The sequence below is a fragment of the Leptosomus discolor genome, chromosome 4 (assembly GCF_034619465.1).
Source record: "Leptosomus discolor isolate bLepDis1 chromosome 4, bLepDis1.hap2, whole genome shotgun sequence".
NCBI lineage: Eukaryota > Metazoa > Chordata > Aves > Leptosomiformes > Leptosomidae > Leptosomus > Leptosomus discolor.
The window spans coordinates 77,429,287-77,449,969 of record NC_141394.1 but is presented as its reverse complement, the minus strand read 5'-3'; the positions used below and the strand labels follow the sequence as shown (position 1 = coordinate 77,449,969).

General features: G+C 53.0%; 1 protein-coding gene across 1 annotated transcript; it reads right to left on the bottom strand.

Annotated features, from left to right (window-relative positions):
• Nucleotides 1–2,752: 2,752 nt before the first annotated feature.
• On the bottom strand, nucleotides 2,753–20,056 carry RPIA (ribose 5-phosphate isomerase A). Its single transcript, XM_086464174.1, has 9 exons — nucleotides 19,874–20,056; nucleotides 13,457–13,517; nucleotides 11,533–11,588; nucleotides 8,300–8,359; nucleotides 7,618–7,682; nucleotides 7,200–7,268; nucleotides 6,545–6,686; nucleotides 5,204–5,303; nucleotides 2,753–3,079 (listed from the first exon to the last, which is right to left on the bottom strand). Exons 1-9 carry the CDS (start codon nucleotides 20,054–20,056, stop codon nucleotides 2,982–2,984), a joined length of 834 nt encoding a protein of 277 aa, XP_086320300.1. The 3' UTR covers nucleotides 2,753–2,981.
• Between the last annotated feature and the right edge of the window lie 627 nt (nucleotides 20,057–20,683).

The following is a 20,683-nucleotide window of genomic DNA, read 5'->3' as shown; positions in this document are numbered from 1 at the left end:
TGCATCGTCTCACCACAGTTCGCGTCGGGTAACAGGACCCGCTGCGGGAACGCACCCTAAATAGCCACCACCACCCTGTCTTGGGCTTTAAAAGGACACCTCCTTCCACCTGCTTTTGATTTTTTTTTTTTTTTTCTAATGCCATCTGCTAAAAATATGTCCCTGCTCTTCTTCCCAAGCTGCAAGGGAGCAGGGTGGGATGGAGCCAACAGCCCCGTTTCTTAAGCCTCTTTTGAAGAGCACCTTGAAAGATGAAAGTCCAAAGCAAATGCCACAGTGCAAACCAGCCAAGGTGTTAAACTCAACGAACTCGAGCCCAAGAGCTGTTGGGAGCAGCCCACTGGTGTGGCCACAGCTGAACTGCCCCTACCCAGGGAAGCACCTGCAGTGCCTGCCCTCCCTTATCTGAAGGTCTACCATGGCGTGCTCACCTATAAACCATCATCTCTCCAGAAAACATACATAATGATAATGGTGATAGTCTAGAAAAGCAAGGACCAGGGACTAGAAATACCTCTGGTGCCTGTACACTTAATTTTCATCAAACACGCTTGCAGCTAGGCAGCTAAGCATCAGCGTAAGCAGACTGTGTCGGTGACAGGGCAGAGCCACGGCAGGCCAAAGCCACCCCAGGAAGGGATGGACTCCCTGCACCGCATCTAAATGGGCCCCACACGTGCTGGCAGATGAAGATGTGGATGGTCATGACAGGTCAAGGAGCCTGGCAGCCTCTGAGGGAAAGGATCAGACCATTCTGAAGAGCCCCTTAATTCAAAAATCCATCTACTGACACTGCAAATCTGAGCTGGGGGAGCTTGTACGAGGGAAATCTGCACGAAGCCTCCAGAAGTGGTTCAGACACCGAATTTTCTCCAGCACTTCAGGGATTTTAATTCCATCCAGAGATTTTAATTCCACCTGCTCTAGGTGAACCTGCTTTAGCAGGGGGGTTGGACTAGGTGATCGCCGGAGGTCCCTTCCAACCCCCACCATTCTGTGAATCTCTGTAGCACAGTGAACTCCGTACCCGTAACCCACAGACCAAGACCGGCTGAAAGTCCCACCCCAGCAGGGACATCTGTTGCAAGATCACCCAGCAGTGCTGCCTGCATCCCAAGCGCCTAGAGAAGCTCAAGAATCAGACCTGCCACCTTCAGGCTTGGCTTTAACAAGCCCCTGCTAAGCAAAAAACTGAATGAGATCACATCTGGTCCAGGGCCAGAAGGTAATGGTGTGGTAATGGTTTTATTGGCTTTTTGAGAAGGAGCTGTTTGATTTCAGAGTCAACAGCAACATTCACTCCTGCTAATCTCATTTCCAGAAGCATGCTGAGTGAGAAGGCGCTTGGGCACAAAGCTTTGCTCCATTGCTCTCTGTTTATCTAGGATTACATTAGGAGCCCAAGACCCATCTGAAAACAGCCCATGGCAAGGACTGGGGCTTTGCAAACGGCTTCTGCAGCATCAGGTTTGCGGGAAGAGATAGTCCAGTGTTTCCAGCAAGTTGTGGGCTGGATGGCAGTCAGTTTGCTCAATGCAAATGCTTCAGAATCGACAGAATAGATGTGCAGGAAGGTTTAAAGTCGTAAAACCAGCTCCTTTTTGTAAATAATGGAGCTGTATTTAGATGCACAGGTTTTAGACATGCAAATTTAAGACAGTCTGGATGCAAGCTCTGCAGCTAACAAGGGTTGATTAGATAATATGGTTAATTCAAAACAATGTATTTAACTTAAGCAAAAAGAAATAAAATGAAGAGAGGAGAATTTGGCCTGGCTGAAGGGCGGTTGTAAGGGAGAAAACTACAGCAGAGGTTAGTCTGACAACGATCTGCCTCATTGTCCACAAAATAGGGTCTTTAAGAACCAAATTACCACCAAATCTGGTATAACAGCTCTTTATTTCAGTGTTTACAACACAAAGAGAGGGCTTGCATTTTGACATCAGAACCATGCAAAGCACCTATACACCAGAGAACAAGGTATTGACCGAGTGTCTCTCTCCTGCTACATGTGGAACATTTAGGCAGGAAGACTCCTGTTTCCTGTGCGTTCTGCTCTACCCTTCCACAAATCAACCAGCTGCGAGGGGTGACAATTAACCTTCATTCTAAATCAAATAATTTGCCACTGAACAGTATACCACACTGCCCTAAGCTGCTCAAATAATGCTTCTGTAAACTTCATCAAGGACCCAGTTCTGCTCTCAGTTTACAAGGACAGAGTCCCAAACATCTCCAGCTACAGGAGCAGACTTTACTCAGAGGTACTGAATTAATAGAGAGCAGAATTTGGCTCAAAAGATGAACGTCTCCTCCATACAGAGGCCCAGAGGCCTTATTAACGTCCCAGACAGAGGGATGTAGAGACCACCCTAGGCTCAGAGAATTGTCATGTGCACAGAGGACAACTAGACATCCTGAACTATTAAAAAACAGTGGTATAGAAAAATAAAAGGCATAAAATACCGAACCAAAAAGGTTCCAAATAAGGCATCAGCAGGTCCCGACTGGATGCGCTCCTGTTACATGCATCACCCTCCCAGCCAGGGTGGTTAGGAGTGATGCATTAGGGTAGTATTTCTGACCTCAATCACTAAGAACTATGAGCAACCAGAAGGGTTCAAGTTCTGTTCAAAAAAAGAAAAAAAGAAAAAAAAAAAAAATCAACACAAAACAAGGAGTATTCTTTTTGGTAAGTATTTCTTAGAAAGTAAAATAAAAACGTTAAAGCAATTTGTTTAAATGGTTCTTTAAAAAAGACAACATTCCTGTAAAGTAAAAATATATATATAGAAATAGAATATAATTTTTTGTTTGCTTTTAAAAAAAGACATTCAGTATCACGTCAGCGGATTCTGATCAACTTCCCGTCCGTCTTCTGCGATAACCGCTGCTCGTTAAGGCAAAACGTCAGGTTGGCACCATTACGACAGCTGAACTGGACTGGCCCAAGGCGAAGCAGAGCAGGCAGCGGGCTGGCATCAGCGAGGCTGCTTCTCCCGCACGCTGACCGAGCCGTCCTCCATGCCGAAGTACACCACCTCGGCCATGTTGATGAAGAGTCCCGTCTCCACCACACCTGGGGAACGACAGGTCACCTGCCGGTTAATGCCAGAGCCACCCCACTGCTTGAATCCTCTGCTCTGACTACGTTAAGAGGCACCAATGACTCCATCAGAGGTTTGGAGAGAGGTGCCCAACCTGGGGGATGTTGCTACAGCTGCACAGGGAGCTTCCAGAAAGTCTTCTCCATGTGGCCATGCCAAGAGGAAGCTCTCTCCAGATTAAGAAACAACTCCCAAAGCTCCCCCTGACATTCTCACCACCACCATTACACTAACACAATCACGAGCATGGCATTTTCAACCATCTGATGACCCACAGGAGCAAGAGGAAGCCACACACAGCCCCAAGTTTACTTACTTTGCCTTTAAATGCATCTAAAAAAACTGTCCTGTCAGAGAACACCTGAATAACACTTGTTCAAAAGTTAAGACACAGCAGATCTGATGCTACCTCTGCAATTTGCAGCCCGTTTGCAAATGTACTTTTAGTTGCATTTAGTTATGGAGTGCACCTAACTTCACAGTGATCACTGAGCCACAGCCAGAAGCCAGAAAGGTCGAAAGAAATGGAGGACAAGGGCTACCACAAGCGCAAGGTGGCCAGAGCCCTGCTATCACCACTGTATTTAGGCTTTTAACAGTTCTCTTCATCCACTTCTGGGTAGGGAAGATGCTCTTCGCCCCTTAGCAGGTCCATTTCTGAGCAACAAATGGCGCTGAGACCATCTCCACACCAGCATGATGGAATGGGTCCCATCATTTACCGTTCATCGCTCAACCAAGAGAGATGCAAGGAAGGAGACCTTGCAGAAAGGCCGCTTTGCTCGCAAATGGCGTGACCAGCCGCTCTTTCTTGCACAGAAACAGCTCTAATGATAACACACATTTGTACAGCCACAGGCAACAACCGCACTAGGATATGGAGCGCTGCACCAGGGACAGCCCAGGCCAGCAGCTGTCACCAGTTCATTTAGATTGGTCACTGGCTCGTTTAGATCTGCTCCTGCCGAAGATCTGAACCTGCGGGCAAGCGCCAGGTAATTATTCAGATCACAAAGACACCGGGACAAGCCAAAGCAGAGGTAGCATCCTAGCAGTTTGCTCCTAGAGCAGGAGAAAAGAAAATGGGTGTCTTTTCAGTAAATCAGACTTACAAGCACCACTGAGGGAAGCAAAGCCACTGAAGAGAAGCAACTGGAAGTTACCGGCAACTCTTCACTCGGCCTACACCTACGGCCTCTGCCTGCCCTTGTGTTTTAACTGTGGTGCCAGGACAATATAGTGCTGCTTTGTGGGGACGTTGGGGTTTGTGCAACAGGATCTCAGCCTGTTCCTGCATGCTCTGACAGCGCGTGAGCAGTCAGTGAAGGCTGTTGTGTTTCGGACGTCAGGGGCAGGCAGGCATCTGGGATAAACTCAAAGATAAAAGATAGAACAACATGTATTCAAAAGCTGACCAGATGCAGGAGCAGCCTTTGCCAAGGTAACCAGAAAGATACCCAGATGTGGCTGAGCCAGTCTATCTGCTGCTTCACTGAAGTCCAGAGCATGCCACGGCCCCTGGGCAGAGCTGGATCGTCCAGAAGCAGCTCTGGCCTGGGCAGCAGGTCTCGTGCAAGGCAGCAGTCCTGGAAGAGAGGCTGTTTCGTTTGCAAATAGTGAGATCAGCCACCGCTTCTCTCTTGCACAGCAAGGTGAGCCCACAGGACAACGGGTAGCGAGATGCAGAGCTGTAAGCAGCTTCTGGAAAATACTGTAACCCAGTGCGAACCCTCCCTCCAGAATCCACCAGTGCTTCCATTAAAAGTCCCTCTCTAAATGGGCACAAGGAGAGTAAGGAAGGGCACAGGACTGGCGTGCCTAATACTACTACACTCTAAACAGTGTCACAAGTCACCTGGCACCGCCCCAGGTTTTCACCACTATATGGAAATGCCATGTGCCTACAGTTGTACTAGTTCAGCTGGTAGATCTCTCAAGTGGAAACAAATGTAGGGACTCATAAGAGGGCAGTAAACACACACACACACACTTCCTCCTGTCCAGGGGAGAGCTCCCATGGTCAGGGTCACCTAGCATGGACCAAGCCTTAGCCAGCTTTTGGGTTTGGTTGGTTTTTTTTTAAATCCCAGACATACCTGGTATCATTTTTATAGCGGTGTTCACTTCACTCCATTCATGAACCCTGTCAAACTTCCAGTCCAGGATGAAGTTCCCGTTGTCTGTCACCACGGGGCCCTGGGAAGCAAACCCATTTGTCACCACCACGAGCCCCTTGTCTACCGATCCCAGCCCGGGACTGTCACAGCCCTCATTGGGACCAGCCATCCCCGCTGCAACGGTTTAGAGTCATCAGGCAAGTAAATCAGGACAGTCCACAATAAACCTGTAAGTAAAATCATCACCCAAGGCAACTGCTCGTTCCTCATTCTCCTGCACACAGATAATCATGCAGAAGCTGGAAACAACGATGCCATTTCATCACTGCAACAGGGGATCCTTTTCACAAGAGCAGAGCTAGATTAATGTCCTAAAAAGACTGTTAGGGACAACTGAAGCCGAAGCAAGACCCCTCTGCCCCAGTGATGAGAGCATGCTGATGGATGCCATGGGGAAGTTTTGGAGTTGGAAGAACTGCTGGTCTCCAGCGTCCCAGACGTGTCCAGCACTCCCTCAAGCCCAAAAGAAGGAGCAATTGGGTCCTTTCAACAGAGCAGAAAGAGCTGGGGCTGAGGACAAGGCATTTCAGCAGTGCTGACCGGGGAGTGCAACCACACGTGCCAGGAGAGACCAGCCTCCTCCAAGGACATGGCTCGCTCTGGAGCAGCATTGATGTGCATTCCCCAAGCGAGGCTGGTCTCAAGTCCACAGAGAACGACGGGTTTGTTCTCCTCAGGCACCCAAATGCAGGCCCTAGAGCCTCTTGGGATTAAACACGTTAAAAACAAGTATTCAGCCTTCAGGACTCCAGCCGTTAGTTACTGCGGACAGCCCTCCTTCTCCCTTGCCACGCAACGTGAGCTGGCGAAGCCCTGCTGCCCAGGTCAGGCTAGGACAGTGGCAGCAGAGAGAAAGCAGCTTCAGTTTTAATTTAGTCTGGCTCCGTGTGGGAAGGAGGAGCCTGGGATGGAGTGTGAGCATCCCCCCAACTCAACACCCTCTTCGGCAGCGCAGACTGCCCTCCAGCCCCCCAACATCCCCGCAGAGCCGCGGGTCAGACTGGGACTGGCCATCCCTCCTCTCCCTGCTCAGGGATGCTTGTTTTAGGAGACGTAAGCCAGAGAGGCTTTCCATGAGCAACACCGACCCCCAAACACATCGTTCATTAACCAAAATATAATTAGGAGGAATTACACAAGATGCCACTCAGGGGAGCGAAAGCCCAGATTTAATTAGACGGAAGGCCAGACCACTGGTCCTCCATTTGCCCACATCCAGGTGGCTCCTCTGGGGAAGCAGAGCTGACCAGGGACACGTACCGCTTTGCTAACAGCCATCCGCAGCTCCGCGGCGCCTCCGAAGTTTTTGGTCAGGGCTCTGGTGACGGGGACGTAAGCCATGGGGATGACTTCGATAGGAATTCCCTTCTTCCATCGCTCCCCAAGGCTCTCTGATTTTTTCCTGAAGACACGGGATTAGGGTCAGACATGACATTGCTAACACCATTAACATTATCCCTTGCAAACCCTTCAGGCGTAAGGCCCTGGAGGGCACAGCAGACAGTTCACACATGCGCAGGTGGAGGAAGAAGCCGTTTAATACACGAAATTCACCCATAAGCTCTATTTTGACATGTTTTGGACAAGCAAGACACAAGTTGTTTTTCCTACAGCCCCACGGCTGTATGTACAGAAGGGGAAATTTATTCTATGCTGACAATCACCGAGCTCAAAGACCAGAGCAGCCATTTCCCCACAAGCTCTGCTGACTCCTAACGCAGGCCTGCGGGGTTGAAAATCAAGAGGGGAAAAAAAAAAAAAAAAAGCTGAACTGAATTGCTGAAGCACTGGGAACCAGGCTCATTTCCACCTATTCTGCTCCCCTGACCCACTGGAAGAACAATAATGGCCTGACACAGGACCACCCGAATCCTCCCATGGGGCAGAAAGACATAATGAATAGTAACATTCTCACCTGTAATCGGCAATAACGATGAAGCATTTTGCATATCCTGCAACTATCTTCTCCTGCGTCAAGCAACCACTGCAAGGGGGACAAAAAAAAAATAATTTAAAAATCAGAAAAAACAGACCACTCCTCGGTGTGCCTGATTGTCCTAAAGTCCAGTCCCCTCCATCATGTTCTTGCTGGTTCTGGTGCCGCCGTTGGCCCACATCAAGGCTCTTTCCCTTGCCCCATCACTCATCCTCCTTGTCCCTCGCACACGCTCTCTCGGTCAGGAGCCATCTCCACCGCAGGTGCGCACCCAGCCCCGCACAGGATCCCCTCAGCCTCTCCAGCCCACCCCCGGAGACATCCACCGGCCAGAAAAGGATGCTCGGAGGCCACCGCCACCAGCGCCACAGACAGACAGAGGGACAGCAAGGCTCACCCGCCACCTTTGATAAGGTTGAGGTCAGAGTCGACTTCATCTGCTCCATCGATGGCGACGTCGAGCTGTAGGAAGAGGAGAAACTTGGTGTGGAAACCTCTCCGGTGCAGCATCCAGGTGCTGCTCTCGGCACAGCTCGGGAGGATGGCAGGTCCCCAGCAGCAGCCAGGAATGTCACCAGAGCTGGGACCACCTTGATGCCAGCGTGACCAGAGATAAGTGCCTGATCAGCCACCCAAGGATACCAGCCCCCACTAAACCACAGGCACGTGACAGCAGGAGAAAGAAAAACCAAAACCAGCCGCTGGCCTGCAAGGCACATCACTTTATCCTCTAGTGTCACTTAAGGACCCGCACACAAGCAGGGGACTCCCGGGGAACATCTCGGTGACAGTTCAGCAGCACAATATCCCTGTCTCAGGCCAGCATGCCTCAGCCTGGAAGAGATGCCAAACACCTGGAGGAAACACAGCTCGGCAGCGTACTTGCCGTCTAAAGGGACAAGCATCCAGACAAGACTAAGGCTTGGGGACAAAAATAAACTAAGCTAGTTCTCGCTCACGTTCTGCAGCGTGGCTGCCTGAGCTCTCATCCTCAGGGGAGGACAAAGGAGCTGGATGCTTTATGGAGGACCAGGTTAGAGGAAGGTCGGGGGAGGTCTCACCTCCGCGGTCCTACTTACCTCTGGATGTCGGTCCAAGTCACTTAGCGTTAAGCCATTCTGCAGGATCAGCTGACGAGCCTGTGCACCAAGAAGACAGCAAACACCATTTACCGGCGGCAGGAAAGGAGAACAGACTCATCACGTCATTCCCTCGGCTGCGGCAAGGATGGAGTCTCCCTGGGAGAGCTCCACTGCTCCACCCTGAGCTGGTGGAGAGGCTGCAGCCAGCTGCAGGAACACATGGTGAGGCAAGGATGACGCTTGCAGACCAGACTCTTTTCATCAAAAGAAAACCCTGCTGCTGGTTTGAACTGAAATGCTCAGACTGCTGGTTTGAACTGAAATGCCACAGGACTCCTGGGTTCAGGTCTCTCCCTCCTAAATAGCAGGAGGCCCCACCAGCTTGGTGGGAATCACTTGTATCTAAGCATTAGAGCAGATACAGGATTTGTGAGTCCTGTGGTGTCTCAGCTTGGACATCATTCTCCCTCACACCCATCCAGCCCCTCTGACTTCCTTTGGCTGAAAAATGGGAGCAAAAAAATGAACTATTCTCACCATAGCAGTGCAGGACTAACAATGAAAATATTTTTCGTATTCAAAAGACACAAATAAACAAAAAGGCAAAAAAGAAAAGCACAACTGATGGAAGAAGTGTGGGAAGCTTCCTGGAACAGCTGTTTGGAGGCTCCAATCTACTTTCACCGAGGTGGCCGTGTATTTCCCTCTAGTGGCAATACAACACAGAGCACCCAGCTACCCTCCACGCAGGTCCGTCAGTTTAAACAAGAGTTCAACGTTACAGAACCTTAATTGGTTGAATTTTCTGTGTTACAGACCATCACTCGAGTGAGACTCCTTCCTTGCACGGACTCTGCTCAAGTCTGAGCTTCCTACCTTGCTGCAGCGAGACCAAGAAACCCCAGTGCGACAGCCTGGATCAACTGATTCCCCTGAATTTTACGCACTAACACTAACAAAGTGCATCAGTCACATGTACTGGCATCCCAGAAACATTAAGAAGAGTTAAGCAGGTGGTATTCCTGGCAAGGAGATATGATTTGAATCGCTTATCGTGGCATTTCATAGCATGCAGTTGTAACACCCATGGGCTGTGGGCCCTTGATCCGGGCACTAGGATTGCCCAAAGGACTCACAAAATAAAAAGAATAAAAAATCAGCGGGTCTCCATTCATTACACGGTGTCCATGTAGGAAGATGCCAGGGATCTGGGAACTGAAAGCACTGAAAACCACTGTGCTGCGCATGCAGGCCAGATCCCGAACAGGCTGGGAGTCAGCGGTGTGGAAACGAGGTGGCTCTCTTCAGGCTCTCTGCTTGCAAGGCGACGGGAGCAGAGCAGCCAGCAGGAATCGAAAGCAGAGCTCCCACAGCTGGGGGAAAAGCGTCGGTAACTGCGCAGCACTCGGCTGTTCTGGTCTCGCTCCGTGCTCTCGGCACGTGTCCGGGTGAAAAGAAGAAACAACGCGACAGCCAAGGGACAGATACTTACCCCAGCTCTAGCTTTACTGACGGCGGTGGAATAACCCAACCTGACAACAGGGAAGGGAGAATAAAAGCCCACTGAAACCAGTTCCTCCTTGCCAGTGACCTCAGGCAGCCATTTACACCTGTACGTAGCGAAAATAAGATGCTGACCTGGGAACGCTTCGCTCAGAATTGGTTGAGGTCTAAGAGACTGCAAAAGATATGACACAGCCCCGTGTCTGGGGGATTTTGGCTCCTGCAGATGCACGACCTCTTCCCTTTAACAGCAACCTTTTTGTTTTACTGGTAAGAAATTCTGTAGTGTTACACGAACTACCCCAGCGCTTCAAGGCAGGACAGGCTTCAGCCCGCGTTCGCTACAAGAGCTTTATCACTATTTTCTGCAGGACCTAATGACTGAACTTGGAGCAGTTTTCTTAGGCTCAAACAGGACATGGTATCTCAGGATGGGGATCAGTTTAGACTGATCAAAGACAGACTCTCACCACAGTCTATATATGCAACAGAAGTAGTAATATAGGTTAAAAGAGGAAAAAAAAATAACGTAGTTTTTACTTTTTGCCCTTTGCAGCAGTTTGTATTAAACCCCAGTTGGCCACTGGTTGTTTGCAACGTTTGGGAAGATGACAGTCCCATCACCCCACACTCACACTTAAAGAACACCTGCAGAGTAAGAGGATAAGTTTTCATAAGACTTCAGGATCATTCAGGCTGGTCTTTATCCAACCTCCAGGTCAAAACAGGGTCAGCTACCAGGTTGCTCAGGGCTTTACCCACTCAGGTCTTGAAAACCTCGAAGGATGGACTGTGCACAGCCCGCTTCGCCGCTTGGTTGTCCTCACGGTGAAAAAGTTGGGACACAAGTACAATCCCAAGGTCCACACCAGGACCGTGAGAAGGACACATTCCCAACTCCTAGACCGAGGAATTGCCACCCAGCCTCAAAAACGCTGCGGGTGGTCCCCATCATGTCACCTTTCCCTGCCTGAAGCTGACAAGGTGACAGCTGCTCCTCTGCAGCAAGTTCCCACCTCAGGGAATAGAGGCAGAGAGACCAAAGCCTGTTGCCTGAAGGCATGGAAGCAGCTCAGAAGCCTCCCCAGCAACTCTGCATTTCACCACCAAGCCACGTTCTCCCCCTCCCTGCAAACCTCTCCTGGTATGAGCCAATCCCTGCAAAAGCTGCACAGCAAAGGAAAGATTAAGCTGATTTTCTTCTGCAATTTCTTATAAAAGCCCATTGATGCATTTCAAATTCCTCCTGAAAACACACGAGCTCGCTATTATTGCTTGCAGTAAACGTTGCTTGCAGTAAAATGCGATTTTTACAGCTTTCAGGGCTTGATACAGAATCAAAGAAGACTTAAGTGTCTCCGGTGAGTTTTGCGTTATGAGTCTGTTCACCACAAAACAGCATTTTTCCGTCAGCGGGATCCCAAGCAAGCCAGGCACCAACACTGCCACGAGCAGCACTACCGCACTGGTTCTAAACTTGCCCCCTCGCACTGTGGCATCCCTGCAGCTCAGGTCAGGGTTACACAGCACCACCACGCCAGCTTCCTGAGGTCCATCTGCAGGCTGCATCCCGACTGCTTTCACGGGTGTTTCACTGGAGTCTCACTGGTTAACTCACACCACAGCCAGCCAGGCCGGAGAGCAGCATGGTTGCCTCCCACGGCCAAAGGGATGATCCCCTGTGTGAGAGTCTGGACTAGAAGAAAGCCAAGGAGGAAAGTGCTTGCCTGAAAAGACGTCGGGATGCAGACAATCGTCAGGTTCTCCTCTTTAACTCGCTCAGCTGTCGGAAAAAAAGCAGAAGCCTCAGTTTCTTCGTTGCAGAAGGAAAAAACCACACCAACTTTCACTTTAAGAAATCTCAGTTCAGAGCAGCCCCTTTGAATCGCTGCAATTACTTGCTTGGCTTGCAAATAACTCAGTCACGCTCAAAACGCAAACAGGTGCCACCCTGCAGAGGCTAAGGCTCAGCTTCCACAGTCAGAAATGTTTAAACGCCCACCCTGGCTCAGCCCAAGACGCCACGAGCCATTAACCTTTGTGACTCCAGCAGCAGAGGAGCCTCGTCAGCAAATCGCCACCTGGGAAATTAGCCCCACTCCCCTCTCTCACTCCATTAGACAGGTTTTGCTGCGCTCCTTGTAAACAGAAAGCTTCAGCAGCTGTCTGAAAGGTTTTCTGGCTTGTTGCCTTGGGGACATCACATTCATTTATTACACAACATTTAAATACATGGCAGGGAAAGGACTAATAAAATACAGTATTCCATTAAATGGAAGGAAATATTTCCTCCCCCAGGTTAACCTCGAGTGACTAAAATCTATTACTAAGATATCATTATGGACAAAATGTTATTTTAGTAATTACAGTACTTAGGCATAAGCCAACAGCGCGAGAGTCAGCAACAGCTCTTGCACCACAGCAAGCACACGAGCTACGTGCTTCAAGGTAACGCTGCTGCTGCTGGAAGGACCAAAGGTGAGGCTGTATGTTGTCACAACCCACACCCCAGTGCTAACGCATTCAATAGGCATGAAAACTCAAGACTTTGCAGCCTGGAACACTTTAAATACCATACCCATTTATTTAGAGACTGATTCTCTAAATCACACACGGCGCGGGGTGAGGCGGGTGCTGAGGGGCAGGCACAGCACCACCCCTGCTGCTGCCCTGCGAAGCACTGCGCTGTGCTCAGACCTCGGTCCCCCTCGCCTCTGGTGGGCTGGGGGACGGCTCTGCCCAAAGGAGCTGGAGGTCACAAGGGGACTTCCCGCGCAGAGCCACCCCGGTGGGACACACCGAACTCTGCTTCCGAATGAGGGAGTCCCCCTCCGCACCCGAGCAAGACCCCCCAGGAATGACAGGGCTGACGCTGCCCTCCCGACCCGTCACGCTGCCCTCCCGACCCGTCACGTACGGCTGCTCTGTTCGGTGCCCCAGGCCGGCGGAGCAGGACGAGGTACAGCACCTCCACAAGCAGACGTGCCTTAGGGCTGAGAGTGCCCTGGGGAAACTTTAAAACTCTGCACCCTCTGTAATGAGGTGTGAGGATAATTACCTGCACATTCACCTTGCCAAAAGGCATTTGCCTCGCTTGAGTATTTTGCTGAAATGTTTTGAATCGCGCCTTGAACAAACTTGCACCTGGGGCAAGCAGATAAACCTAGCTGTAGGGTATATAAAAAAAAAAAAAATGCAGCAGGGTTTCACATTCTTCATTTTTATTACACCTCAGCAGGACCCTCCATGTGAGTAATGTGGATGTCAGCAGCAGCATCAGCCGCATTCAAACGGGTTAGGGGAAGCAGAGCCGCTGCACGGCCCAAAGCAAGTCAGGACTGGGCAGAGCTGGAACAAACCGGAGGGGTTTAGCTCCAGTTTGTGGTGGGTGCCAGTAAAGCGCTCTGCCTGGCTGGACGGGGAGAACAGCTGGCAAATCATTAGCTCCTCAGGGCTCTCCATGCAACAAATTTTGAGCACAAGACCCAGTTTTAACTTTCAGCTTCAAGGAGGACACAGCAGTCGGTGAACAGACCCGGCGGATCAGCTCTAAGTCAGCATCCAGACAATTCAGCATGTTTTTCAGGTAGTTGGGACAGCCAGACAAGGGGGCTTTCTGCGGCGGGAGGGACACGAAGGGGAGCATCCTACCTAATCGATGCACCGCGTGGACAATCGTAGAACCGCTTCCGATCCCGAGAACTTGATTGTTCTGCAAATCAAAGAGAGGCAGAGGAGAGCTGTTACCGGAGGCTCGGCACAAGGGCTGTCCCCGCTTTTCCCCCTAGACTCCACATTATTAACACATGCAGGAGGAACCTTGCCCAGAGATGCACGCTGACACACAACGCCTTAGCACGCTGCAGGCAAAGAAGGGAACACACTGTGCCAGCGAGGGCGAGGGCACGACCACTGTCTGCGGCTAAGGGATTCTAAGCAACTTGCCTCCCCCTTAAAGGACAGGCACTTGCTAAATGCCACCACGGTCTGACTCTCACGAGTGTTGCGTGCACACTTGCTGCTGGTTGCTGGCACTCCATGCATCCTCTCCTGCCGGAAAGCTGGGAGTTGCAGACAATACCACAGAGGAAGAAGCTGAACCAACCTCAAGATAACATCTCCCAAGGAAGCCGCACGGTACAAGCAGGGTTTGCTGCCAACGGTACTGTTAGTAAACAGTGCGGATGCTCCAGCGGCCAAAGCAAAGAGCACAGCAGCCGTTCCTAGAGTGAAATAAAAGCCGCTCTCCAAACCAGAGTATGTAACTGCCTGTGTGAGAGACCAGCAACACGCCTGCAGGACGGGTGAGCCTGGCAGCGTAGGCTGAGGAGGATCATATTTTAACCGCAGCTCGGCCCTGGCCTTTCTCTGCTTACGGTCTGGTTTAAGAAGGATCACTAAAGCCCCGCCAGCGATACAGACACGCTTCTAAAAGGCGCTGCAGGCTGAGAGCGGACGGGTGCAACTGCGTTACCTCCGCAACACGATGCTCCGCAATGTCAATCCCTGTTTATTATCAGCTCAGTCTCCCACTCACCGAGAGCTACCTGCAGCCTCTTGCACACTTCAGATTTTCAATGTACTTCCCCTTCTTTGGATGGGACCCAAAGCTTAAATTGACTTAAGGATGCCCAGTATCACTACAGAGACTTCAGATGAGAAAGACTTCAAGCCAGCCAGAGATGCAGGTGCAGAGCTGGTGTGTGTTATCCCTTGGACATTAGACAGATCCGGAGCTCTTTCTGCATGTGCAGCAAATCCAGAGTTCAGCAGCTGTGGAAAAAGCCACACCTGCAGCATTTCAACCAGCTAAAAATCTTACTGATGGTGTCCCAAAACTCAGGTAATCATTCACCCGGTGTGCACGCCAATGACACGCAGACTTGAGGTGCTCGCTATTTATTAGCAGTTCTGCGCAGAAAGGGGTGCTAGGGGATATGTCCTTAAAGCTAGCACACACAGCATTGAAACAGTCATTCATTTATACATTGTAAGTTACCATAATTGACATTTTCATTGTTTACCAAGTTTTCACTGGTGATCATAATGTTGACTGGCGTAACATACCTTCACCTTCACTTAAAGGCCCAGCAATTTTTAATTCTACTGTGCAAGCTCAGTGGGTGAGGGTCTTCAAGCGGAGGTGGGTATCCTAACTTCTAGGGGCGTGGTTTTCATATTATAATTAGGTAAGTTCAGCTAAAGGACAAGATTTCAGCTGATGCATGCAATTTGGCCAGGTTTCTTGGGCAGTCGGCCCACTAAAGTTTCTGATTCTTGGCTTTAAGTTCACTTATTCCTTCTGTCTCATTGTCTTGTCAAGAACTGTTTACCCAGGTGATTTACATCAATTACTTATTAAATTAATTAAGAATTACAACCCTAAAGATTTCAACATCACTGGCACGCAAGCTTGCCTGGAAAGGTGGGACTCAAGGCAGGTGACACTCCCCTAGGATTAATGATTTCCCTTCCTTCTGCAGGTTAAAAGCTTAAATACCCCCCAAGTTCTCCAAAACCCAGCACACAACCAGAGACTCTGGTTATAGCCCAGCCGTCACTAATCACCATGACTCTGCAAAAGACGGGAAAAGCAACGGATCGCAGCTGCACGCCCGCGACGCTGCCAGCAGAAACCCAATAGCTCCCGAGGTTTCTCGCTTCCACCTGCCCGGCAGGCAGAGCCAAGCGTGGCCAGCCGAGCAAGGGGCAAGCAAAGCTGCGCGGAGGCCGGCAGGACACGGGCAGTACCGTTCCCAAGAGACTTATTTGGACCTGGGAAGAGGCAGTTTCTTCTCTTTGCCCTCATTTCTAGAAGGTGGGACAGCTTCTCGGGGCAGCTGGATACCCTAAAGGGATGGGGAAAGCCTCAGCATCAGTCACTCCACTGAAATGAAGTGGGAAGAGCTCACAGGGGTCCCAGGCCAACTTGAAGCCATTTATCAGTGGCGAGGGGTGAAGCACCCTCCCTTAGGGGCAGCAAGACCTTGGGCTAAGTGGGTTTCACAGAAAAACAGTTTAAGCCAGTCTAAACTGGCGCTGTCACAACCCCTGCCTTACTGCAGCTCCCACCTCTCCCTGCTCAGCTCCAACACTAGCCAGAGCAGCGGCAAATCCAGCCAAAAAACACCCACTTTTAAAAACACAGGCAGGGCAAACGTTGGTGAGAAAGCAGAGCACAAGTGTCCAAGGGGCAGATAGAGCTCACAGCACCGAGGAGCAGCACCCCATGCAAAAAAAACCCATGACATTTCAGGTTGTTTACTACAGCAAACAAAACTAAGGGACTGAACAACAGCGCAGCTGAGGACCCACATATGGGCTCCTCAAGAGGAGTCAGCAGTGACCAGAGCGTTGTCCCTGCTAACCCAGGGATGCTGCCCAACGTTGGAGATGCCGACAAGGCATCGAGTGGCTGTCAGCAGCACTACACAGGCTCCCCAGTCCAACCTAAGTTTCCACGACTAGGATTTCCATAGGCAAAGAGCAGGAGATAAACACAGTGCAAAGCCCGAAGTTTCCTCTTATCAACGCTCAGTCCTCTGGGGCAGCAGGACCGATGGCTCTTGCCCGTCTTTTCATTCCTAACGGAGACACTAACAGGGCCTGCCTTCGGAGCTGGTGTATAAACGCAAAGCCAGCTCTCCCCAAGCAGCTTACGGCTCTAAAGCCCCAAGCTCTGTGCCAGCCCCGCTCCTCCGAGCCACCACAGCAGCAAAGCCTGCGGCTTCTGAGGTTGGTCATCTCCGTCTCTGCTCCAGTGCTGCGGAACTCTGCTCCAACAGCTGCTCGGGGACAAGTGCTGTGGGTAAACACACCAATCTGGCTTTAATTAGAAAGAAAACAAACAAACCAAAAACAAAAAAAGAGGGAAAAGTTCTCCTCTTCTAATCCCCCCCACCCACCCCAGGTTTACATCTGCCGCAGGGTGCACGAGGAGCTGCTGTGCTGGCACAGATAGGAAGGGGTGTGAAGGAGGATGCCGAGTGAGGAGCCTTTTCTAGCACCAGTACCAAGCCCCCAGTGCCACAGATTTATCGCGCAGTTAAGCAGGAGAGATTTGTCCAGCATAACTGAACCCTGAAGTCAGTGGCATCTCCCACACACGCCCCTGCCACGCAAGGAAGGGAGTCTGCAGCTTTGCTCCCGGCGATTACGTTGCTCCCTCCGTTAACAGCAATAGCACTAACGACCAAACACAAAACCATCCGTTACAAACAGCAGCTGCACCCTGACAGTGCAAACCGAAGGGGAGACAGGTTTTCTCTGTCAGCCAAGACCATCTAACTCCTCGGTGGTGCCTCTAACCTGCTGTTTCTCCACCACTGCTTCAAGCCGACTCGCACGACAAGCATTGCAACATCACCCCAATCCCTATTTTACTCAATCGGCATCACTAGCTGGGAACTGAACTTTAATCAGTTGGGACACGGCCAGAAACATTATCCTAGGTTTGCCTGACCATAAAACACAAGAGAAGCCAGCTATTTCACTAGGAAAAGTTCAAAATTAAGAGTCACGGTTTATCCCAAACCAAAGGCGCACGCAGCTCGTGACAGCCCCCAGCAGCGGTTGTGCCTCGGCTCCACACCTTGCGACACGAGTCCTTCCTCCTGCAACCCCTCAGTGAGCAACTTTGGGGCTTCCTTTGGGTAAGAAAGGGGATTTTTATATAACGGTTGGTCCATCCCCCAGGGTCCCCCAGCCCACAGACTGCTTTTGAGCGTGTTGGCCTGGCAGGGGGTAGGTCCCAAGACAGCATGTGGCTGTGCTCTCTGCAGGCAGGTACAGACAGCTCAGAGGAAGGAGAGGCTGCAAAACAAGTGAAACATGGGACACCAGGGAAGCCATGAGCAACTGAACCTCAAAACACCAATCCAGGGCAGGGGAGCAGGAAGGAAAAGGGAATTCTTTTCCCCGACGACTGCTAATATCTACCTCCTTGGCAGAGACTCTACACCCGTTTCATCACTGCTGTTGCAAAAGGGCTCGAACAGCAAACACAGCGATAAACCACTGCGTGACTTTAACCGTTGGTCTTCCAAGCGTTCACGATCAGGCTGTGCCAAACCTCAAGCAGCTCCAGTCCTATTTAACCTTCAAGGGGCTGATTAAAGCCCCTTCCTGCACTTCCCTCCCTGCAGAGGACAGGACACGACCCCCTGGTTAGGGGCTGTTGCTCCTTGCTTGGGTGCTGAGAATAGGGTGCAGCAGCGGAGCACCCGGACTTGGAGAAAGAAGCGGGACACGGTGTTAGCCTGACCTCCCACTCCCAGTGCAGCCCAGCTGGCAGGAGGGTGCACGGTGAAAGTCTGGAGGTGCCAAGATGTTACCCCAAACTCGGTGTGTACCGTGCTGAGCCGGGCAAGGCACGGAGCCGCTGCCTGGGAGGGGTGTGCTGGGTGAGCGCAGAGAAAAAAGTAGGGTTTTTTCTCCCTTCTCTCCAAGCCAAAGGAGCACAGTCCAAAGCGAAAGAGGAAGAGGCTCGGCAGGGCCCAGCTCTGCTCCCCAGGGTCCCTCCTTGCACCCCGGGACTGTGCATGCTCCACGTGGGTGTTCTCCGTGCACCCCACAACCTGTCCATGCACCTCGGGGCTGCACCGTTCACTGGAGGGGTCCGTCCAACCCACAGCCCATCCATGCACTGGGAGGCTCCGTGCACCCCATGGCTGCTCAGTGCATTGGGGGACCCCACGGCCCGTCCCTGCATCCCGTGGCCACTCCGTGCATTGGGAGACTCTATGCACCCTACGGCCGCTCGGTGCATCAGGGTGTCCCTGCACCCCAGAGCCGCTCCGTGCACCCCGTGGCAGCCCAGTGCTTCGGGGGGGTCCCTGCACCCCTGAGCCGCTCCATGCACCCTGTGGCCACTCTATGCATCGAGAGACTCTGTGCACCCCACGGCCGCTCAGTGCATTGGGGGGTACCTGCACCCCGTGGCCACTCCGTGCATTGGGAGGCTCCGTGCACCCCACGGCCACTCGGTGCACCGCGGGGGGTCCCTGCACCCCACACCCGCCTCTGCAACCTGTGGCCACTCCGTGCATTGGGAGATTCTGTGCACCCCATGGCCATTCCGTGCATGTGGGGGTCCCTGCACCCCACAGCCCGTCCCTGCACCCCAGAGCCGCTCCGTGCACCCCGTGGCAGCTCAGTGCCTTCGGGGGGTCACAGCACCCCAGAGCTGCTCCACACACCCCGTGGCCACTCCGTGCATTGGGAGGCTCCGTGCACCCCACAGCCGCTCGGTGCATTGGGGGGTACCTGCACCCCACAGTCCGTCCCTGCACCCCAGAGCCGCTCCGTGCACCCCGTGGCAGCTCAGTGCCTTTGGGGGATCCCTGCACCCCACACCCGCCCCTCAACCCGTGGCCACTCCGTGCATTGGGAGACTCTGTGTACCCCACGGCCATTCCGTGCATCGGGGGTTCCCTGCACCCCACAGCCCGTCCCTGCACCCCAGAGCCGCTCCGTGCATTGGGAGGCTCCGTGCACCCCACAGCCGCTCGGTGCATCGGGGGGTCCCTGCACCCCACAGCCCGTCCCTGCACCCCAGAGCCGCTCCGTGCATTGGGAGGCTCCGTGCACTCCACGTCCGCTCGGTGCATGGGGGGGGATCCCTGCACCCCACAGCCCGTCCCTGCACCCCGTGGCCACTCGGTGCATTGAGAGATTCTGTGCACCCCGCGGCCGGTCGGTGCATTGGGGGGGTACCTGCACCCCACATCGGTCCCTGCAACCCGTGGCCACTTCGTGCATTGGGAGACTCTGTGCACCCCACGGCCATTCCGTGCATCGGGGGGTCCCTGCACCCCACAGCCCGTCCCTGCACCCCAGAGCCGCTCCGTGCATTGGGAGGCTCCGTGCACCCCACAGCCGCTCGGTGCATCGGGGGGTCCCTGCACCCCACAGCCCGTCCCTGCACCCCACAGCCGCTCCGTGCATCGGGGGGTCCCTGCACCCCACAGCCCGTCCCTGCAACCCCGTGGCAGCCCAGTGCTTCGGGGGGTCCTTGCACCCCGCGGCCGCTCCGCGCCCCGAGCAGGGCTGGGGTCCGTCCCGCCTCACCTGGACGTGCTTGTCCACCGCCGCGCAGGCCGCCAGCCGCTTGGCCTCCTCTGCCATGGTGCCGCCGAGCCGCCCGCGGCCGAGGGCGCGTCTCCCCGCCGCCGGCCCCGCTCGGACCCTCCCCGGCGGCCGGGCAGCCAGGGGCGTGCTGCGGAGCGGGCCGAGCCGGCCGGGGAGCCGCATGCCGCCGCGGCCCGCCCCCGGGGGGCTCTCCCGCACGGGCTGGAGGCCTGGGCCGAGCCGGCTCCTTCCCACCTCCTCCTCCTCCTCCTCCCCACCCCTCCCCCCGCGGGAGGCTGGGACTTGTAGTGCTGCGAGCCGCGAACTACAGCTCCCACAGTGCCCGGGGTGCCCGCTCCGCCCGCCGCTTGGTTGAGCATCCCCCCCCCCCGGAGCCGCTTGGTTGAGCATCACGCGTGGGGTTTGCCAAGGATGGAGGGGGTTGAGGCTTTCCCGCAAAGCGCAGAGGAATGGGAAACGGGTCCGCCTGGGAGTGCTGGGGGGAGCAGAGAGGGCGGCGGGGTTTGGGGGTGGGGGGGTGTGTGTGTGTGTGTGTTACCTGAACTCTCCCCGGGCTTCCAGAGGTGTTAAGGAAGAGCTTTGCTTGGACTTTTACTCAAAACTTCGTAGCACGGTCCCGCTCTGGAGTTTTTATGTGTGTTGGGGGTTAAGGGCTGGGAGCCAGGGCCTGCCCCAGCCCGGAGCGATGCCCTGTGGCTGGAGTCACAAGTAGGGTCATGGATGTGACAAGATGCTGGTCCTCTGAGCCGTTGTCAACCAGCACTGCCCCGTCCTTATCCCACCCGGCAG